The sequence below is a fragment of the Oxyura jamaicensis genome, chromosome 5 (assembly GCF_011077185.1).
Source record: "Oxyura jamaicensis isolate SHBP4307 breed ruddy duck chromosome 5, BPBGC_Ojam_1.0, whole genome shotgun sequence".
In the NCBI taxonomy this organism is placed as follows: Eukaryota; Metazoa; Chordata; class Aves; order Anseriformes; family Anatidae; genus Oxyura; species Oxyura jamaicensis.
The window spans coordinates 6,544,954-6,566,984 of record NC_048897.1 but is presented as its reverse complement, the minus strand read 5'-3'; the positions used below and the strand labels follow the sequence as shown (position 1 = coordinate 6,566,984).

General features: G+C 39.4%; 1 protein-coding gene across 2 annotated transcripts in view; it reads right to left on the bottom strand.

Annotated features, from left to right (window-relative positions):
* Positions 1-2,864: 2,864 nt before the first annotated feature.
* SLC1A2 (solute carrier family 1 member 2) overlaps positions 2,865-22,031 on the bottom strand; it is an 86,549-nt gene continuing 67,382 nt past the window's right edge. Inside the window, exons 8-12 of one of the 2 annotated variants that reach the window (XM_035329146.1) lie at positions 19,027-19,221; positions 16,956-17,090; positions 11,269-11,500; positions 7,583-7,748; positions 2,865-7,550 (exon numbers count right to left, since the gene is read on the bottom strand). In XM_035329146.1, coding sequence (XP_035185037.1) covers positions 7,674-7,748; positions 11,269-11,500; positions 16,956-17,090; positions 19,027-19,221 — 637 coding nt within the window. In that variant the 3' untranslated portion in view covers positions 2,865-7,550; positions 7,583-7,673. The remainder of the gene's footprint in view (positions 7,551-7,582; positions 7,749-11,268; positions 11,501-16,955; positions 17,091-19,026; positions 19,222-22,031) is intronic. The other variant, XM_035329145.1, reaches the window with a different exon arrangement.

The following is a 22,031-nucleotide window of genomic DNA, read 5'->3' as shown; positions in this document are numbered from 1 at the left end:
CAAAAGAACAAAAACCAAAAGTAGAACAGAATTTTAAAAGATGGCCTAATTTGATGCTATGGCTCAATACACACCGACGAGTAAAATTAAATTAAAGCACCGCTACCCATCCTGTATACACCATTTCACTGAAATTACACGTTGATAGCTACATTATCTACACTAAGTGCAGAGAGGCACTGGACATCATGCTTCAACAAAATGTCAAAACTGGTATCAAGAAGGTTTTACAGCTATTAGTGACTATTAGCACTATTCTACCTGCAGTTCCTATTAAGATAATACCTGGTACAACTGATTTAAAATACAAGAAAGAGATTAAAATACGAGGGTACATCAACACACTTCCTACATGTATATCTACCAGAAATTTAGTCTCCAAAACCTCAGCAGAATAATACACCCCGCAGCTTTCTGAATAGGTGAAGAAATACCCAGTATCAGTCACACTGGGATGGCAATATTTGCTGTTCAATGTTTTCTTTGTTTTTAATCATGATCAAGGAACTTGTTGACCATAAGGGAAACTTTCTGTGATATAAGTGTTATTTATATCAATTTATTCCTCTCAAAAGAGTACTTTGTTCATTAAATAAAATTATTGTAGCCATGGCCTTAATGCCAACAGGTATTTGCCTAATGGGAACAGATGGCCACAAAAGAGAAGCAATTTTCACTTGTCCTGGTCAAAAAATATAGTGTTTGATCTCTTTAAAATGCATAAGAATGCAGGAGGTATTTGTACAGATGCTACCCGATTGCATTTGTCCCATGGTGGTTCTGTTGGTCCCCTTTCAAGAAGGCAAAGATTGGTGGCCAAGTCATGAAGTCTTTCTGCAGGCTGAACTTACGTACATTACATTGTAGCAGGACAGACTAGGTACCTGAAAATCTATTTTTTGCCTTCCCAAATCTCCAATTTTCTTTAATCAGCAGTCTGAGTGAGTCAATTACACATGATCAGGTCCTAAGAAAGAACTGCAAGATTTGGCAAAGGTAACACCCGGAAAAATGACAAAAATGAGGGGCAATTGCCCAAGACAGTCAATCTAGAAGATTGTTCAGGTTATTATAACATTGTTCTATAATGAACTGCAGCATTTAAGGACATCTTGAAATTCCTATTTGCTTCTTGCATTTTGTGCTTTGTTTATAATTCATCACTAAACATAACACAGAAACATTTCTTTGATCCTAAATGTTATGAGAAAACTGGTTTGGTTCTAAGGTACAGATCACCTTTAGAGGCCTATCCCCCTACCTTATATGGTCATATAGAAAATATTATATGAAAATATGAGTGTCTGTAAATTACAGATACTAGGTAATTTAGTTCAGTCTAAACTGTAGTTTCCAGAGAACAAGTACAAACCCCTAAAACCTATATTAATAACTACATCAGTACTGAGCATATCATATTTAACAATATTAATATATGTGCAGCGTTTTCTCATGCATTCTACAAGCTACAGCTCACACTGGACCATGGGAAATGGGATATATTTAAGAAGGGCACAGGATATGTTGGATGGAAGCATATGCAATTGTTTTTAAGAAGGAAGGACAACCTGTAACACACAAGGACTCGCAAGCCCATACAAAACACCAAAATGGACATGCGATAATCTACAATACTGACAGCAAAATCAATTTGTAAACACAGTTTGCATACAGTCTTTGAAAAACTGTAGAAAAGAAATAGAAAAGAATGATACAAAAATCCCTGCAAACCCTTCTATTTATGTACAAAACAATATACAGGTACTAGACAACCCAGGTGGTGTGATGCTGCCTATGGCAGTTTCCCTTCATGTAGTGGTGGATGCCACAGAGCATCATTTAAAACAATTGCGGGGCTCCTGAATTTTGAAAAATCAAATTAGAAGGGATTCGACACTCCAGCATCAATCAGCATTGGCTTTGCAGCAGAACACAGACATAAAAGGGAATCAAAGGTTGGGTGAGAAATCTCACGGGTCTTCCTGCCTTCCCAAATCCTGCCTTATTTTGGTTATTTCCATCCTGGACTAGTAGAGACCCACTCGGTGGCTCAGTCATATGCTCTAGGTTTTTTTTTAGCTGCAAAAGCACAACCACCTTATCCATGAGGATTTGTATCAGCTCGGTAGTGGGAAGCCACCAGTCTCTGGGATGGTGGGCACAGCTGAGGGATGGTTCCAGGGAGCCTGCTCATGCAAGAAGTAAAGGAATGATCAGCACCAGGGCATCAGCAGCCATTTGGCTCATTCACAGCAGTAGATTTCAATTTAATATCAAACATGATTGGGGGAAAAAATGAGGGAGGCACCCCTTGTGCAGTGTACCGTAATGGGAGTCCTGCTGTAGGCATGCGGAACTGCGGAGCCTGCGTCAGGGTTAGGGAGAGCCACAGCCTCTGTGTCTGCCAGGAAGAAAGATCAATGGCTTTGCAAGGAATATGGATTTAATAATCCGTAATTATTATTTTTCTTTGGGGGGGGGAGGGCGAAAGGAAATTGTGAACAAGAACATAACTCTTTAAAAAACAACATGGTGAAGCTGAACACTTTGTTTACAGCTGGCTTCCTTCTCTGACACTTCAGCACTGTAATTCCGCCCCCCCCCCCCCAAAAAAAAAAAAAAAAACCTTGAAGCCATCCTTTATTTACAGTTATTCAGATAAATATTTGGGAAAATATTTTTCCTTAAAAGTCATCGGTAGCATTGGAGAAAATAAAATCACTCCTTGTTCAGAGAGGGCTTTCTGGTGGGAGCAGGAGCCGGAGCGTCCACACAGTGTTAGGCAGGGATGCAAGCAGAGCGATAGCCGAGGTGAACTGGCCCAATGGACCATACACCTACTATAATGACCAGTATGAAAAATATCGTGTCCTTAGAAGTCACAGTAATAAAATCAAGGATAGTCTTCTGGCTCATAACAGACTAATATTACAGTACGTTTTTTATAAAGTGCCCTTACTTACCCTTCTGAATGAACTCAAATGCAGCAATAAAAATAGATTAATGGAACTAATGAAAAGAGAAACAGTTATACCGTTAAGTCTCCACAAAAGCATTTCTCTGAGCCTGGTACTAAAGCTCAGAGCTTTCTTAAACTTATTTAAAGAAGCGGATGTCAGAGGTGAGGTTTAATGCTGCTTGTGTTTTTAGGGATTTGTGCGATTGCTGCTGTGTTGCTACAACAAGTCTGCAACAACACAAGAGAAGGCGAGGAAGCAAAGAAAAACCAGGCAGTTGCCAGAACAAACTTGTTCAAGCACTGCTGCTGCAGCTTCTCAGATGAGCAGTCCGCTCTTCTGAGTGTCAGCTACCAGAATTGCAATGACCCTGGTAGTGCTGGAAAACAAATCAGAAATCCGTATTACTCACATCTTACTCACACATTTTAGAGTGGCACAATGTTTGGAATTCCACGTGCTTTGACAAAGAAATGGAGGTTAGCTGGTTAGCTGTATCTCAGGGAAGGGACAGAAAAAAGAAAAAAGAAAAAAAAAACACCTTAATGACAGTGATCCCTATTTTTGTGCTGAGTTTTAAACTCATGGCTGGATTTGTAGAGCATAGGAAAAAAAAAAAAAAGCATCTTGGCAAAAACCTTGAGGGTGTGAGAATCACCTTCATTTTAAGCAGCAGACAAAGACTACTGACTCAGACAGGATTGTGAAACACCTTATTACTTAGCAGAGACAGGAAGAGATCTGACCTTTCCTGGAAGCCCGTGACTCCCCTGGATTTCAGTGGGACTTTCGTGTAGCCAGAGCATTCCTGGCCCAGGTTTCACTACAGCAAACATAGCTTTTCAAAGATGTAATGAGCTTCTCACTGATGCAAAGGGAGGGAGCGCGTATCGGTACGGTTCACATGGCTTGTCCCCTACCTATCTGAAGCATCTTCCTGTGTAAGAACCATGCGTGCTTCTTACAGTGCTGGTGCAGCCTTTGTTCTCTAAGGGAAGCAGTGAAGAAGAAAACTCAGTAGGAAAGTGCTCCACCTCCTCTTGAGCTTCAGCATGCAGTGTGCTTTAGTTTCAACGAACAGGTATCAAGAGAATGCTGACCTAGCTTCAGCAGTGAATGCACAAAGTAAATACGTATGTACTTAATTAGTCATGCAATTAACTGAGTCTTTGCCTAGTTTAGACTTTCCCATGTGCCAGAGTGCTGACAATAACGTAAAGGGCAAAGGGTATCACAGCTGCACAGACAACGGGGGGGTGGGCGGACAGAGCAGCACACAAGGTGAGCATAAGAAATAAATGTTAATTCCTCCAGGAACTGCACAGAAAGCAAATCACTTTCTACTGTGCTTTTCCTTTAACTTTTCCACCCCAGTCCTGGAAACAAACACAAAATGTTTGCCACATGCAAATGAATGCAGCAACATTCCTAGTGGAACTAAAAAGAGACTGGTCAGTGACCAGCCCTGCCTGCTGAAATGTGAACTTGTATTAGCTGAAGTGGCCGGGCCCTGGGTTAGTTTCTGTTTATTTAGTTAAGTAGCAACCCGGCCTCATGTGGAATGAGCAAATCGAGAAATGCAAGCCAAGAATGAGTTACATTTTCCCAGCGAAATGGAAAGCTTTTTGATGGTTAAATACAGTGATGTGCTGGAGTAACACTATATTAAATATTCAGCCAGGCTAAAAGCAGAGGAGTTTACCAAAAACAACATTTCGCCTTCTCCCACATCACATTTAAGTCGAGAAATGCCTCCGTAATTATCTTTTGAAACTTCCCTGAGTTACTGTATCTACAGGATTACCATTTTAAAATCACAGTCTGCTATTCCAGTCCTATCAAAAGGCCCAAATTTATTTTCCCTTGTGTGGGTGGAGTTTTTCTAGCATCTCATTCCTTCCTCCCCTAGTCTCCATCTGAAGAATCACTCTTCAAAGGACAGCACGTCCCAGGCGGATAAGCGTAAGCACATCATAAGTGTTTCTCAATATGCAATTTTGTGGGGCTGCCCAGTCACATGTTGCTGGCATCCCTTTTAGTTTCCAGCTGCTGAACGCTTTCAAAAGACAGCTAAAAGTCTGCAGACTGGTTTTCTGAAGCCACTCTCAAGGCAAGCGGTCGCTGTGGCTGCTCCTAAGAGACTGCCGCGGCGAGCAGGACAGCAGGACAGGCGCTACTGGGCAAACACGGCGTGCTGTTCTTGGATATAACCACCACTCCAGTCACAGCAAATTTCACTTGATACGAGCTCACGCCCTCAGAACAGGGAACATTTCAAAGGACCTGCACACCGCCCCAGGCACATTTCTGGCACATAACCCAGAAGAGAAATTGTCTTCAAATGCAGACTAGGGCCCTGATCCCTGGACACTCTCAATACCCAGACTTTCAGTACAATACAGACAGTGCAAAAGTCAGTGGCATAATGCTTTCTTTTCTTGCTGTCACAAATGCACTTTAAGAAGAAAGCATTTGGGAGCATTGTGTGTACTGGGAGAAGCAGCAGCTCCAGGTTAATTCTGGGTATTATGATACCAATGACTGAAGAAAAGAGAAGACCATCTGCCTATCACTTCTCTGGGTATCCTACAGTTCCATCCATCTAAAAAGGATCCTTAAGGTGATCCACAAGACCTCTGGAAAAGGTCTCCACCTCTAATATACATTAGAGGTCTACAGCATTCACAGTGGTTTAATACTTGCTAAATTATATAGGCCATTTTGCTTAGGATCGTAGCAATGGCATGTAAGTGAGGACAGAAATACAAGGGCAAGAAGAATAGTCCACATCAACAAACACGTGAATGAGGGGTGCTTTGACAATGAACTTGGTCTTGCACATCACTCATCATGCAAGCAGCCTTTGCTGGTTCATGTCCATGTCCATTTTCAGAGGTCTTTACATGAATGCAGATGAGCAAAAGCAGATTATATTTATATTTTAATAGCTTCTACAGAGCCATATACCACTCAACACATTATTCCTGTTTACACCCACATGAGTTCGATGCACAGACACTGAATGTCATGCGTCCCTAAATGTTTCAGCTCTGTTCTTGGCCATGTCCAAGCTCATGGCATGCTCATACTCAGAGTCACTCTGAGGACCTCCGCGAGCTCCCCCAGACACTGCACAGGGCTAGCTCTGTGGGTGCAGCCTCCCAGGGCTGCTTGGCTCAGCTGCGCTATAAAACATTGCTAGTAGTACAGAGGCATTCACCAGTGTCTGAACATTGCAGAGTATTAACAAGCACCTTTAGAAAACACTTCACAAGGTGATTATTGTGGCTGTAATTTCTCCTGACAGGATGAGTCAGCTATATTATGTTGACAAAACACCATCTTGTTAATTCAGATGCCACGTGCTCTAAGGAACATTTCTCTGACATTAGAAATGTATATGAATCATTACTCTACAAAACAGAGAAAGAGAGAAGTAATTCAACACATTGGTCTAAATCCTGTAATTCTTGCATATTCTTCATTCAGTCCTAGCCCTGGCCAAATTCCACTGACCTTAATAAGGAATTTGGCTTAGTAATTATTTCAGGATTTAGCCATTCTCTGACATATGACATGAACTTGGAAGACACACACTTCAAGCTAAATGCTACTGATGATTACATTCAAAACTCCCAATTATTTAGTGTAATATATTCAGATTTTTTTTATAGATCATTATCAAGTACCCAATCATGACATCATTGCTCACGCTTAGTAGTACCTTACTTGAGCCTCCCCTGCCACACAAGGAATCCCTCAGACTTCAGTGGAGCAAGGTAGAGAGTAAGGTGCTACCTGCTTGGACTACGAATGACATAACTGAGCCCATGGTATTCTATATTTTGTACATCAGGCATAGATTTAAGAACTATTACACCCTGCAATAATACTGCCTTGTATTATCTGATGCACTGTGGTCACAGAGCAGCACAGACCCATAAAAAAATGGAGCTGCACCTGCCCTGGGACAGCTGACAAAAATGTATCATATGTACATGCAAATCTAAGGTCTTGTCTTAATGTCAAGCATTAGTTGTACTAATCTAACAAAAGGTCTGGGATGTTTATTGACCTCCATACATTAACCTTGCCCCTGGATTTAAGTTCAGTCTGAAGTACAATAGGCACAAAAATGCAGTGCTTCCCGTGCCAGGTTCTTCTTATTATTGTAACAAATAGAAATCGTCGTGGGCATTTTCAAAAGCGATTTTAGCCATGCAGTGCCAACTAGATCAGGTGTGCCACAAGAGTCACTGAAACACTTGGAGGTCTGCATGAAGTTATATTTATCTGAAACGATTTGTGACCCTGAGTCCCTGTAGTGAACTGTACTGGCATTGTGATCTTCCCATTTTGCAGCATTTACATTCTCTGCGTCTTGAATGAACGGGGAGGCGGGTGAGAGCACATTGCACTGCATGGAGTATTCTCCAGCTGCATCATCCAAACAGTAACACAAGGGAGACAGATGGTTACGGATCATTGTTTGGCAAAGACGCTACAATGACTTTATGAGATCATTGCTAAGTTTCAGTTAAGAAATTAAGTAAGCAGAAACTGTAGATGTTAAATCAACAAAATAAAAAAAAAATAAAAATAAAAAAAGAAAAAGAGAGAGAGAGAGAGAGAGAGAGAAATCTTCCTTAATCGTGGTATCTTTTACCAGAAGAGAGCTTCGGGGCTTATTAAAGATGGAGCTGGGAATCTCTTCCCTTAGTTTTCATGTTTCCAAGGCTCTTCTTCAACCACACTGAAGTCTGCAGATTTGCCATTGGTTGCCAGTGTTACCTGCAAGTAATTATCATCAACAACCGACTTAAAGGCCAAGGCACTTTGACAAAAAAAGTCATGACTTTTATATGGAAGATCATGATATTTACAGGAATTACATACACCATGCCTTATATATGTAAAATATATTTATTCGGAATTCACAACACTCACAAATAGTGAGATTCCTGTTCCTTTATTATATTGACTAGAAAGCATTAGGAGTAGGAAAAGGTTCCATATTTTCTTAGCCTTTATTGTAGTTTTATTTTTAATAAATGTTTCAGATTACACTCCTATCTCCTATTGATTTTTCTGTGATATTTCATAAACAGGTTTTGTTTTTGTTTCTTTGTTTTTTTCTGTGTAGAAAGTTTTTTGTTTTTTGTTTTAGTAAAATTCCCTCACAAAGCAAGATAGCTGATGCAAGGAAATAAAAAATGTGCAAGGCAGGAATAATCAAAGATACATATCTATACAAACTCACCTATAATTACACCACCTTTAAAGAAATAGAGGAAAAGATACGTTGTGAAAGCCATTTTCATTGTATTTCATTGTATTTCTTATAGTATAGTGAAAGATTATGCCTATAGTGGAGCCAAAAATTCATAGCAATGCTATGTTTGTCTCATACAAATTACAGCAAATTGTCACTCTTGCCTGTAAAGATCCGTGCTACATTTTTTAGTTTACAAGTATGGTAGAAGACGTATAGTGATCTACCAGCTCGTGGTAAACACAGGCCAATATGTTGCATACCAGAAATTGGTATAAATAAACCCACACTCCAACAAAGATAGCGCCAGCCAAGTGACTTTAAAAAAGGGGGAAAAAAGTAAAATATCAGTTTAACTTTACAAAAATAATCTAGATCTGCATAACTGTGAGAGAACCCTTCATTTAACGCCAAGTGGATGGCTCAATCTTTCCTAACTTACCTTGTAGGTTAACATCCTCGGCTTCAAATGAAAACTTAAAGACACAGCTGAAATTCCCCATGCTGGATAAACTGGATGCATGGAAGCATTGGGACATGGAAATATGACAAAATGCACTGATTTTCAAATAAAGTCAAGCTTTTTCTTAGATAGTTGAAAGGGGAAAACATGCAAATACAGGAATGAACAGCTTATTCAGAAATGAAAATCACACAGAGTCATGTGAAATGTGATAAAAAAAAATACAAAAATATCATGCAGTAACAACCACTCTACCCCAATATAAAGGTACACTACTTATTAAAAATATACATTGACCATGCAAAATTATAAACTACTAGCACTATACATGGAGTATACTACAGAAAGTAAATGGAAAGGACATGCTAGCAGATTAGCTTGTCAAAACTGATCAGAGTTGCAGTGAACTTTTCACCCCACCAGTGCATTTGACAGGATGAAGAGATGTCTCTTCACATTTAACAACTGGCTCCCCAGATCCTATACTGAGTTGCTTTTGCTACTCTAACACTTAGCTGTAGACCACTTCAACATGATCCAAGTGCATTGCAAATGTCAGCATGCATTCATAGCTTATAAAGTGGACTGTAACATCACATCCTTTTGGCAGCTTGCAAACAGACAAGTGACCCTCTCAAAGTCGGTCTTGTGCTAAATCCAGTAAACCCTGGCTCTTTTCACGAGTTTAAAAGTGCAAAGTGAGATCCCAAGCAGAGAACACCTAAAGCAACGGAAAAGGGCAAAACCCTTCAAGCTCATGCATCGTTGGTCACAGATTTCTACTGAAGGGTGTGCTTAGGATGACTTACTGCAGAATCCGTCCATGTCTCTGAGGTAAACCAATGACTCAACTGATGGAATGATAAGAGAAACTGAAGGAGAAAAGTACAGTAAATACTGTATCAAAGAGCTACTACTTTCTAGCTTGGCTCGGATCTCTGAGAGACTGGAAGGAGATAACATTTACTGTATGCAGCTACACAAACCAATCAGGTGTGTCAGAATGATCTGTGGTAGCTGAATTTGTCCTAAACTCACTGAAATTAGAATATTCAATTTCACTGAAAAAGTTTTCCAACAGAAATATTCAAAATAATCAAAAAGTGAGTTGGTGGTGGTATTGCTTATTTTTAATGAGAATAAAATCTTTTATCGAATGAGGTATTTGTTTTCAGGGAATTTCTTCCTTCCTTCAAGATTTTATCTCTTCAGTTTCCTTTCCTTTTCTGAGACATGTAAATTAATGACTTTTTAATTTGGGGTAACAGGTATTCTCATTCAATTTAAAAATATTTTTTCTTTCATTTTTCTCACAGAAATGAATAGGTTTGAAGAAGGAGGAAAGAGGCATATCAGAACAAAATGTTTGATTTCATTATAAAAAATCACTTTATCAAAAATGCGGAAGATTTGGAAAAAAAGAAAAGGAATAAGTTGGACGATTTTTTGTGTTATTTTTGTTTGTTTGACTTTTTTTTTTTCCTGAATTCAGTATTACTCTGTCCCCTAGAAATTCAGGTTTGGCCTGACATTATCTAGAAGTAAGCATTGGAAAAGAAGATATTCTAAAGAACTTTTGTAGACAGGGTGGAGATAGGTGAAAGTGGTAGAATAGGGTTTATATTTCCAGTATAATCACCAATATGGTGATTTGCTGAAGGACTTACTGTAGGCATTCACAGTTAGAAAGTGGCTCAGTTGTGTCAACTGAAAGATGCAAGAGAATCAACTTGGCTAAGGTAGACTCGCTGTTTTACAGACCACTATATATAAGTTACATATATATATATATATATATGTATGAAAATGCTATGAAATGAAAAGATCCAGCTTGTTTTGGTCTCTTTCTCCTCCTTTTCAATTAAAAACTCTCTTGACTTTAAACTGCCCTGTCCTAGTGGTGGGTGCTTTGTAAACCTCTAGCCACTAGCCATCCCAACCATTTTCTCTTTCAACTGGTGAGGTTTCTCAAGCTCACTTTACTCCAATCAAGACATTATCATTACTATTAGTAATCCGTGTTAGTTACAGCAAGCATTAGAGAGAAAATATGATACTCGTGTCTTAATGACCCAGGAATAATGATGGAAGCAAAGCATAAGCATGCTGTACGAGTGCAGGAGCATTCTGATGCTAAAGTGCATTCAACACATCCATCTGAACAGCATATCATGGAAGGCAGTCAGCAAATGACTACACCTATATTTGGACTGCAGATACCCTTCATTTGAGTTGGCAAGTAAGTTCTTTGTTGCCAAAGAAATTAGGTAAATGTCCATAGAAGGTGATGCCATGTTCTCGGTGTCTTGGCATATTCCATAATACGCTGCATCTTGCCTTTTCATATGTAAACAAGGTACATGACTTTTCTCCTCAAATGACAACTTTTAAGAAGAGAGCCAAAGAACATCTTTTGAATTGCTCAAACTCATTAAAAACGTCTGGGGTTCATGAAGCTTGTTGTCACTTTGTTATTTGCGGAACAATTTGAAAAATACATGCAGGTTAAAAAATAAAATAAAATAAAGCATGCAGTGCTATATACATGTCTCAATATCCATAAATGTGAAAGGTACCTTGCATTCATCTACTATGACTGAGTTGTGAGCTGCAAAAACACATTGGTTTGAGTTGTTTTCCCTATGATTTTTCATGTCGTCATAGATTGACTGAGTCTTGGTCATTTCAATGTCTTCATGCCCTTTATGATGAGAATCAATGCTGTCAAGTTCTGCCTTGGAAAGGTGGTAGACGATGCCAGCACCAAAAGAATCCCCCACTACATTGACTGACGTTCTCATCCGGTCCCTGCAAAAGAAGCAAAAGGCTGAATGGCATGAGAAGAAGAAAAAGTGGGGCCTGAAAGTTCTGTTAAAGTTACAGTTACTGCATTTATTTCAGAAAATTTAAGTCATCTTTAGAATAGAAAGATGGTGGCTTTCAAGTGAAATTGGAAAAGCTTGCTTTCCTATGGGACTTGTACAGACAGGAAGGATGTGCTAACTCCCATGTCCCAGCTGCTCACACTCATGGATTTTGGCAAGAAGCTTGCACAGGGGACACAGCCAAACTACAGAGCTGTGCTTCACTGATATCTCCCCAGTGCCTGCTTCTGGAGCTGGAGGTTTCAGTGTCAGGGTGCCAGGCTCACATCATTGTCCTTTGTTCAATCTGAATTTATCAGGGCACTTACGCAGCCAGAGAAAAGGGTTTTGGATCTGATGAAGTGTTCTGATTGCTGGGACAGATAAATGGCCTCTCCCCTTATTCTCAGCAAGCACACTTGCACACTACTGGGAAGAAATGCCTGAAATATCTCCATAAGGCTCAGGCCATCGCAGCTCCTCTCCTGGCACCATCTTTACAGATGGTCATCTGTCAGCATGGCAGCATGCCCGCCCACACGACCGTATGCCAGCACTCAGCGGATGAGCCAGCCAAATGTAGGTCACGGCCTACAAAATGATGAGCCCATGACAGCACTCCAGTAGCAAGTGCCCTTCACTGTACACAGGTGCCAGGGGAGGCCCACATGCTCCAACACAGAGAAATAAGTCTCTTGGCACTTCCCGACAGACTGCCGTCGGACAGATGCGCTGCCTTACTCCTGCCTCGCATTTACAGTGTGACTCTATCTGTCGGCAGTGAAGTCATGGCTGTGGATTTTCCTTCATTTCAGAGTTCTGCCCAAAACCTCCCAAAAAAGGTCAATGGTCTTGCAGAGAACTGCAGGACTGTGCGCTCCTGCTCTCTCTCCTACCGCAGACAGCCTGCGTTGCACAATTTGAAATTGTTTACACCTGCCAGCTAGATCTGAAGAGCTAATGGGTTTGGTGTTATATCTTAGCTGAAATAATCCATTTTTATTTTTTTAATCAAAAGGAAAAAAGTCTAATAATAAAAACAAATAAACTAAGAGCCCATATGAGAAAAACATCCTTCCAGTTTTGCTTCACATGAATGAAATGCTTTACAGATCTCATCCCATGCCTGTGAAGACTGTTTTAAATCCAGACAGTGGCAGGATAGGAAAATATGACTTTCTGAGAGTTGCTTTTAATTAGGACCATCAAATATACTGTACCCTGCCATATAGCTCCACAAGAACACCTGCTTAATTTTTATTTGTATGAGTACCATTAAATTCTGAAAGGATGCATAAATGCCAGACAAGGAGGGGGGATAGTATAAAATTTGCCAAAAAATAAGGAGGAGAGAATACATAAATATAATTGAGGCACAATTCAAAATTTGAATGGGTCATTTGAGATGTTTCAGCCCATATTCATGAATTACAAGCCAAGAGATCCAGCAACACACACTGTTTCAGAACATCCTATACTGCGTGAGCTGAAGTAAACAAGAAACTTTCTTACAACCAGACAAAATCTCGGCTGTCAGGAATAAGCTCCAACATGCCATTGACATCTTTTGGGGTTAAGAACACCTTGTGAAGAAGCAAGAAGACTGTATTACTCTTCTGTTAAAAACAGCCCACCAAATAATTCCGTCTATGCTGGAACGATGTAAACAAAATTAATATAGGAAAGCTGCAGTCTAGTCAATTGCCCAATACAGCTACTTCTGTGCTGTCCATAACAGATCCTGAGAGGAACAACGGGAAGGAAAGTCAAAGTTCTCTCTCAAAAGCCAACTCAACATCTGGTAAGAATGTGCTTTGGAATTACTGGGAAGTAATCCTGATAAGGATTAATGCCCGATTTCCACCAACTGGCATAAATAAGAACTGGAAGCTTGCCAGTGTAGGCAAGAGGAACAGAAAGGAGAGGAAATGTAACAGGCCCTCTTGTCATTAATGTCACAGTACCTGTATAAGTAACCTTATATGCAAAAAAGGCACTCCTGCTCCCTGAAAGCTTGAAAACCCGGTGTATCAACCTTACTAGATTTTGGAAAGGAGATTAAAATCTTAGCACACCTGTTAAGACGAAGAGTTGGTGAGGTGTTTAACTCTAAGCTGGTGTAAGAAAGAGCTCTGGTTTTCTACAGTTTAATTCAATTCATTTGAGGTCCTGTTTGTAACATTAGATGTTGACTAGGTACAATGTTCTGAATTTAGATCTAAGCCAAGGAACAAAGTGAGAACTCCAGCAATCTTTTTCCGAACTACTGAACAAAGGTAGATGCTTTAAATACTGGAGTGGCTGCCCAAGCCCATTTTCTCTAACTCCTCTTCCCTCACTGCAAAATACCACTGTATTTGAGGTTGGGCAATGGTATTTGCTAAGCTTGTCAGCCTCCCATTTGGAAGGTAGCCAGCTTCTAGCTGGAGCAAAAGAAGCTTGTTTCATTCCAGCTGTTGCTATATAATTACTATCCTATTAAATGTCACTGCTGTGTTGTACTTAGTTTTAAACTGAGAAAACTGTGAGAGTTGTGAAACCTTGGGAAACTTGCCTGGTGAAAAAAATCGCTCTGTATGTATGCGTGGGAGGGGGGAAGGTTTAGCAACCTAATCTCTAGATATTGGATAGACTTGAGAAGAAATCGATACAGAAACCTTTTGGCTACAATTTGAAGGAAAAACTGCCAAGTTTAAGGCCAATCAAAAGTCAGCTTTGTGTTGTACCATGACCAACTCTTGCAAAGCTGGTTTTGGTAAGACTGCAGTTTCAGCTGATGGCGGTATTGTTAAATCAATTGATGTTCTGATAGTTTCTTTCATCGGTAATATTTAAAATCTTACAAAATTGGCCATTTTGGACATTTTTGAAACTTTCACTAACTGGAATTCAAATGCTATAAACAGAACTATTCCAAAATATTTCTACTTGTTCCAGAAAAGCAGCTAGAATAAGGCCTCGGAGGTTTTCTTAACTTTCTCTTCTACATTCTGTTATAAATACTGCTGTAATTTTGTTTTGTGATCTAAAGAAATCGAAGAACAAAATGTTTGTAAGTAAAGAAAACTCAATTTTATGACTTTTTATTTTAGATACCCTTAGATCCAGTTTGTATGCCTAAAAGCTTGTTTGAAAATTGGTTTGCGTGCCCCTTTTTAACACCACCAATGTGAGCAACGTCTTTTGCATATCTCATTAGACCATCATGGCTGCCACAACACAACCACTAGAAGATGGAAAATAAAGCTGTTACCCCTTGACATATGCTAATTAGCATTACACTTTCACCAACAAACTTTGTCTTAACTTCACAGCACTAGTGGCACGACAAAGAGTTTTACATCTCCTTTTTTATCTCTTTTCCTTTTTCCCTCTATCTTTCACTTCTGAATCACTCTGGAATTGCACTGCTGACTGTCACGCCCTAAGGATCCAAAACCAACCTTTTCAGCTGAAAGGTTCTTTGTCTGGCATTTATTTTAGAAAGATATCATTAAATATTTTTATATTTTATAGGAGTACTTTCCCTGAATATAGCCTTCCTATACTTACATTCACTGCTGCTACAGCTCCACTGTACAGAGTTTTTTATTTCTCAAAGCAGGGCTGCAGGGGTAACAATTCCCAAGCTGAGCCTGAAATGCAACAGCTACTACTGGATCACAGCTGCTGGTAACTTACAGATCTGAAGTTTGCTAGTGTGGACAGAGCTTCTCAGTCCACAGGAATATTTTTAAATGACATTTCCCCCCCCAAAAAAAAAAAAAAAAGAAAAAAAAAAAGAAAAAGTCTCCTTTTGCACATCCTCCTACCAGCTGCAGAAACCTACCTATTTGCCTCACTTTGAGAGCCAGTAAAAATATACACTTAAAATGAGCATCAACTTCCTTTTTGCTCTGCTCTTACCAGCTGCAAATTCCTACACCACTTTCCTATTTTCAACCATGACCTCATAAATTTAAAAAACCCACAGAATATCACATTTTTCCCTTTGCCAGCTGTACTCTGACTGCTGAACCTGCCTCATTTTGCCATTCTGAGTCATGATATCATGATACTCAGTTATACATAAAATATGTAAGTCATCTTTTCCCTCTGCCTTCCCAAGCTGTAAGTTCCTCTTTCATTTTTACCTGAAGCAGAAAAAGGAGCTGTGCGCTATTTGTCACAACTCAGTGAAAAGACAGCTATTAATAGATATAGTTTAGAAGTCATGTCAGGGGATTGACCAAGATCTTGAATTCTTCTCAATAAGTTAAAAGATTATGACAGTAAAAAGAAAAAAAAAATCTATTTTCAACATTACTATTCCTTCTTGCATAGTTTTAGTAGTGTATCTGATTGAAAGCTACCACAAGTGAGCAGCTGAGGCTGCAAGTGTAGAAGGAAATGCACAAATAGTACAGAATACTTACATCTCCCCTTCCTGGCACCACAGCTGGCACAACAGAAAAATATTTCTTTACTATATAAAAGTATATTAAGGGAGAGATGGCTGTTGAGCAGAATATTCTGAGCTGTAGCAGTACAGGACAACGCAAAGCCTCCTAAAGCCACGAACAACTTAGTAGGCTACTGAATCACTGTTGGCTTTGCATAGGTGATGGGAAGATGTCAACACTGTCAAATGACAACACAAGAAAAGATATGGCATAGCATACACTTTGTATTTACAGCTTCTGTATTCATATGTTGAACAACAAAAGCTTTGGACAACTACCCGGGGGTTAGCTGTTTCTTGTCAGAAGACTAGCAATGGCACTGAAACCATTTGGTTTGGTGGATGGATCTCAAGTCCTTGAAAATGAAAAGTGGGCTTTCCAGTTTGAAGGATCTGTCAGTAAAACCAGGCTAGGGAATGACCTTCATTCTTCCAGTTTGCTTTCTGATTTTTTTTCTTTATATCCTCCTCTATAACAGTTTCTATCTTCAAAGCATTTTATTTTCTTATGTACAAAAAGAAACTTAACTTCTCCACTATAAGCAAAAACTTTTTATAATACACATGCCCAAATCCCCCTATAACATGTTGATAACATGATTTTGGAACCCCCTATTCAGCATTTATCCTTTATGTTAGCATAGAACTATAAGAAACAGAAATATGAAAACACAGATCAGAAAACTGCAGTTGACCTATGTCTGTGATAGGGTGGCATCATTAAGACTAAAATACATGAACATGGGCCCAAGGGTCATACAAGAAGATTGCTGGTTCATAGAAACAGACCTCAGTAGCTCTGTAATAATTTGTATCACCTGAGATGCCTATTTCCTCTTTTGCTTTATCTGTAGAGGAAAATCTTTGAGTTCTTTAAGATCAATAGGTGAAAAACATTACAGACAAGCATTACTTCACTATTTTTTCTGCATCGAGCAGTGGAGTCACCATAACTTACAAAAGCCAGTCAACAGCAACAAGCAAACTGATGTCCTGGGTAGGGAGACCCACTGCAGTAAGGATCAGAAGCATAGTGACAAGTCCTGCACTGGGAATACTGGCAGCTCCAACACTTGCAAGGGTGGCGGTCAAACTGCAAAAACAAAAATCAAATGGGAGTAGCAGGAAGGGAAACATATACTTTCATTGCATACTCGTGATCAATAGGAAGGTCTTATTTTTAATGAGTTCTTCCCTGAAAACAGAGTACAATAAACCATGGCAAATTTAGGCCATAATTTTTGCTTGTGTTCTTCAAAAATATTTATTTTGGGAAGGCCATTTGGGGGTTGTAGTGAGAACTGTGAGAGTTGTTAGAGAGTTTTAAATTCTGTAAGTTGGTTATAACTTTAAAATCTTTGGCCTGGAGGGTTTTTTTTTCTGATTTCTACCAACGCATTATTGAAGTGGTTATTGAATCCTGAGTTTCTGTCATGCAGACTTGCTGTATTTTGGTAGCTACAGGCTGAATCTTCAGGGAAGTTCATTTATGTTTATTTATGGTACCTGAAGACTGAATTGTAAGATAGTGGTTGAGAGAAAGTGGTTATTATTGAGTGCAGAAGAGTAAAAGTCGTGGTATCCAAATCATATAGTACAAGCCAGTAGTGTACCAAGCCTAGATACAAATAACCCTACATAAAAATGCAAAACTCTTCTGATTGTTTTATAAATCCAAAACTTTGCTTCAGCCTCTCTTCTCTTCTTTTTTTTTCTTTTTTTTTTTTTTTTTTTGACAAAGACCAATAGAGTGAATGTCAGTGCTCCAAATGCTGAACTTTGTAAAAAACATAACATAGATCATAACAAGTATCAACATTACAGGCCAATACCATGCAGAATGGAAAATAAATTTGTCAGAGAATAAGACAAGGGGAGGAAAAAAAGGGAGAAGAAAGAAAGAAGGAGAAGGAGAAGGAGAAGGAGAAGGAGAAGGAGGAGGAGGAGGAGGAGAAGGAGAAGGAGAAGGAGAAGGAGAAGGAGAAGGAGAAGGAGAAGGAGAAGGAGAAGGAGAAGGAGAAGGAGAAAAAAGGAGAAACCTTTGTGAGTTTACATCCAGGTTGTTTGAATATCTTCAGTATCACATGCTGGGTTTGGCATACAAAACCTAATAACTTCCCATTCGTGTTGGTACCTAGAGGGATAGTTCTTGTCATATCATTGCAGCAAAAATGTGCTGTTGCATGAAGAGGAGAACGAATGATTTTCCTACATATAGCCCAGAGATGCCTGCTGCTTAGTATATGCAAGTCATGAGTAGGTGACGCCAGCCTTAAAATAGCGGGGTCAGACAGCACTAGTGAGTCAGTACCTCAGAGGTACTGAGGGGAAGAGGAGTAACTCTGCTTCAGGCTTAGCAAATCTCCTGGCCAGCATCTGATTCCTGACTTTAATTGCCCTGATCTTAATTTGGTTCAAAGAGTAGCACCTCTAAAATTACTGGTCTCGTTTTCAACAGGAGATATGAGTCACTAGGGTCTAGAATTTGCCTTCATTAGAAGCAGCACTGCACCTTTTAGAAACCTTGGTTTTTCTACTTTAGGGGCTGAGGCAAGAGGTAAAAAGAAATGGAAAATGTGCTGCTAATATAGCTGGGTAAGAAACATAGAATTATACTTCCCTATGCAGGAGTTTCTTTAGTGCTAAAAGGGTTTAATAAAAGAAAAGTTGGGTGGGTGGGTGAAAACTACAGGAAGAAGGCAAACTTGGCAGCCTTCACTTGTGGTTTGCATTTTAACTATTCAAAATGTTAGGCCTGATGTCTTCATCGAGTTTTCCATTGTACATTAACTTTAGCTGCAGCAGTCATGACTTTGCCTTTGTTTTTTATTAGTCACTATATCTAATGGGTCTTAAAACTCCATTACGGTAAACAGTCTTCAATCACTCTTACCCATTTTGAATGGGTATTTTCTTTGTCCTTCTTAAAATTCAGCTTTGTCCTTAATATGATGATATGAAGACATCCAACCCAAAGCTTCACATTTTATAGTCTTTAGAAACAAAGCCTACGAGTGTTTTGAACTGACCTCACAGTAACTATCTGGCCTCCATCCAGCTCAATTCCATTCATCTGTGCTATGAAGATGGCAGCCACAGCCTCATAAAGGGCAGTTCCATCCATGTTAATTGTTGCTCCAACAGGAAGAACAAACCTTGTTACACGTTTATCAATGCCTAGATTTTCTTCAAGACACCGGAATGTGACAGGTAATGTTCCAGCACTGAAGGAAAGAAAGCAAATAAGTACAGAAGACAACGTTATAATATAATATATACATGAGGGAGCGAAGTCAAATTCTGCTCTCTGTGTTTACACTTTCTACTTCTACTTTCAGCTGTGATTCAAGCTATCTTGGCCAATTTTTCAATTACATCTACATTTAGCTGGAGGTGGGACTGAGGCCAAGACACAAACATGACTCAAGGAGGGATGAGAGCTTGAGAGATTGTAGATGAAGCTTTCAGACTCCTCAATGAGTTATTTCTTGCATTTTGCTCAAAACGACCAGCTCCAGATGTTTTCTGATAGACAGAACTACATGCAAAGGGACAAATATTTCTTTGATTGTAAATTTGCTCTGAAGGGATAAATCAGTGCTTCACCAAGAAAGGAAAAAGCCAGACAAAAGCATACACAGCCCATGCAGTTCCCAAACATTGGAGGACAGGAAAGGATATGAAACATTGGAGGATAAGAAAAAAAAAGGAAAGATGGAAGAGGGGAACGGCTCTTTGCACAGATCCACAGTGCCTTGCCTTTGTGGCAATGGTTCAGGGTATCACATTAATTTCCTTAAAGTAGAACTCCATCTAAAAATACTCTAGAAAGCAGAACATACTCTTTGTATGATTACTACTCCCTGTACATGCAAATATCTTCTACTTCCCTTCCCTAGCAGGTCTGCTGCCTCAGGCAAAGGACTTGCTGCAACAAGTATGAAAGCCACACAGGAGCATGTTTTGGTTCCTTTCTTTTCCGTGTTATCTCTGAGGTCAAGTCCACCACTAAATGAAGTTGGTTGCTGCCTGAAAAGCTGTTCTGAAAACAAACTTGACCTGGGGAAATTCCTTTTAATTGGTGTTTCATACAGAAGCAGCTGGAGCACATCAGTTGTGGTTTATTTGAGTCTTCAACTTCATCTGAGTTGGCAGAATTTCTCAAAGGCCTTCACCATTACATACCACTAATGCTGGTGTCATTGCCCCTAAAAAAATACTATTTTTCTTATAAAGGAGTAAAGAACTAGACTCACCAAATTTTCTCAGATAAATACTTACAGCATATTGTTTCTAGTGCCTTGTAACTTCAGAGTCTTTCCAACTCTTTCATTCATCCATTACCAGAGAGATGCTATTGGGTACAAAAACTGTCATCTTTCCATTTTACAGATAATTAAACCAAGGAAAAGGCAGATGGGATGAGGGATGATTAAGTACCTAATTATAAATATGTAGTGCCATAATAAATGTCTTCAGTTATCTGGAACAAGCACATGAGGTTGATATACATCACATGAGACCTACTGGAAACTCAAACCCTTCTGTACTGGCAGACAGACCTAAGTCACTTTTTAAATGACTCCTTGTTCCACATCTATGGAAACAGGACTTAGAAGACATAAGCTTGTAGATCCCCATCTTGTACTCAAATGACCAGACCATTCTTTGTTCAGAGAGGTGATTTTTTTAGCAGTTGCCAATACACCAGATACACAGTACCAATCATCTGTTCTAGCATCTTTAGAAATATATTTGCATTTAGGATTTATTTTACTGTGGTTTTAATTGAAGTTAATCAAGTGTTGAATATTCTGTGTTTTTTAGCCAAATCAGAGAGAATTCATAGTTTCTAAAAGCAATGTAGTATTCCCCCATAGGTTAACTCTAGCAGCTATATTTATAGCAGATAGTGGAAAATATCTGGTGAGTCATTAACTAATGTTTGCTTGTCAGTTTTCAAGTCAATTCCATAATCCCTTTGCCTTCTACATTAAAGGTGTTCCCACATCTTATTAAAAGAGGATAGAAGTAGTTGACTGGACACAAATCCAGTCAGACAAGTTTCTTTTTCTTCAGAAATACAAATGCCACCTTACCTTTGCTTTCACAAATCAGATCATCAGCACAAGGTGCGTATCAGCCATAGGTTAACAGTGTTGTAATGAACCCTGGCTGGCTCAGCAGGCAGGGACTGCAAATATCTGCAAATACATGCATATATCTTGTGTATCTCCAAAGATATGCAAGTATCTTCCCCTTCAGTTCTGCCACCATGAGCAAGTACAGGTTAGCAGACCATGGAGACAAGGTTTCTTTATTAAAAGAACACAGTAAATAGATGTCTTCCATGGTTTCTCAGCCTAGCCAAACAGAGGGCCTTAATGGGTCCCTGAATAGGAATCATTCCTGGCTCCCCAAGGTGCCATGCTAGACTGTATGATGTTGATTGTTGTCATGTGGCCACCTGCCTGTGGAGCTACGAACTGGTCCACTTCTGGTCGGTCAGTAATTCAGCTCTCAATAGCAGTCAGGTGGTAAACATAGCACCCAGATAAATCCACTTAGAATCCGCTATATTTTCGATTGTGATCCTCCAGCAGGGAAAAAAAAAAAAAAAAAAAAAAAAAAAAAAAAAAAAAATTCATACTGAAAAAAAAAAAAAGAAAAACCTGCAAATGTTGTGTATGCACACTGCAAAATGTTAATGAGAAATCTAGGTGGAAACTTGAATATTTAAGTGCAGAAAAGCCTTAGGGAAACTGTGGCTTAGTCAAACTCCTGGCCAGACTTCATCTCCTATAACGCCACAGTGTTTATGAAAGAACTGCAGAATTATTGAAGTTGAAAGGCACCTCTGGAGCTCACCTATTCCAACAACTCTCATCAATGCAGGGACAGCTAGAGCAAAGTGCACAGACTGTGCACAATTGAGTTTTGAATATCTCCAGGGATGTTCCACAAATTCTCTGGGTAACCTGTGCTCCACCACCACCTCAGTAAAACAGATAATTCTTCTGTTCAGATGGAATTC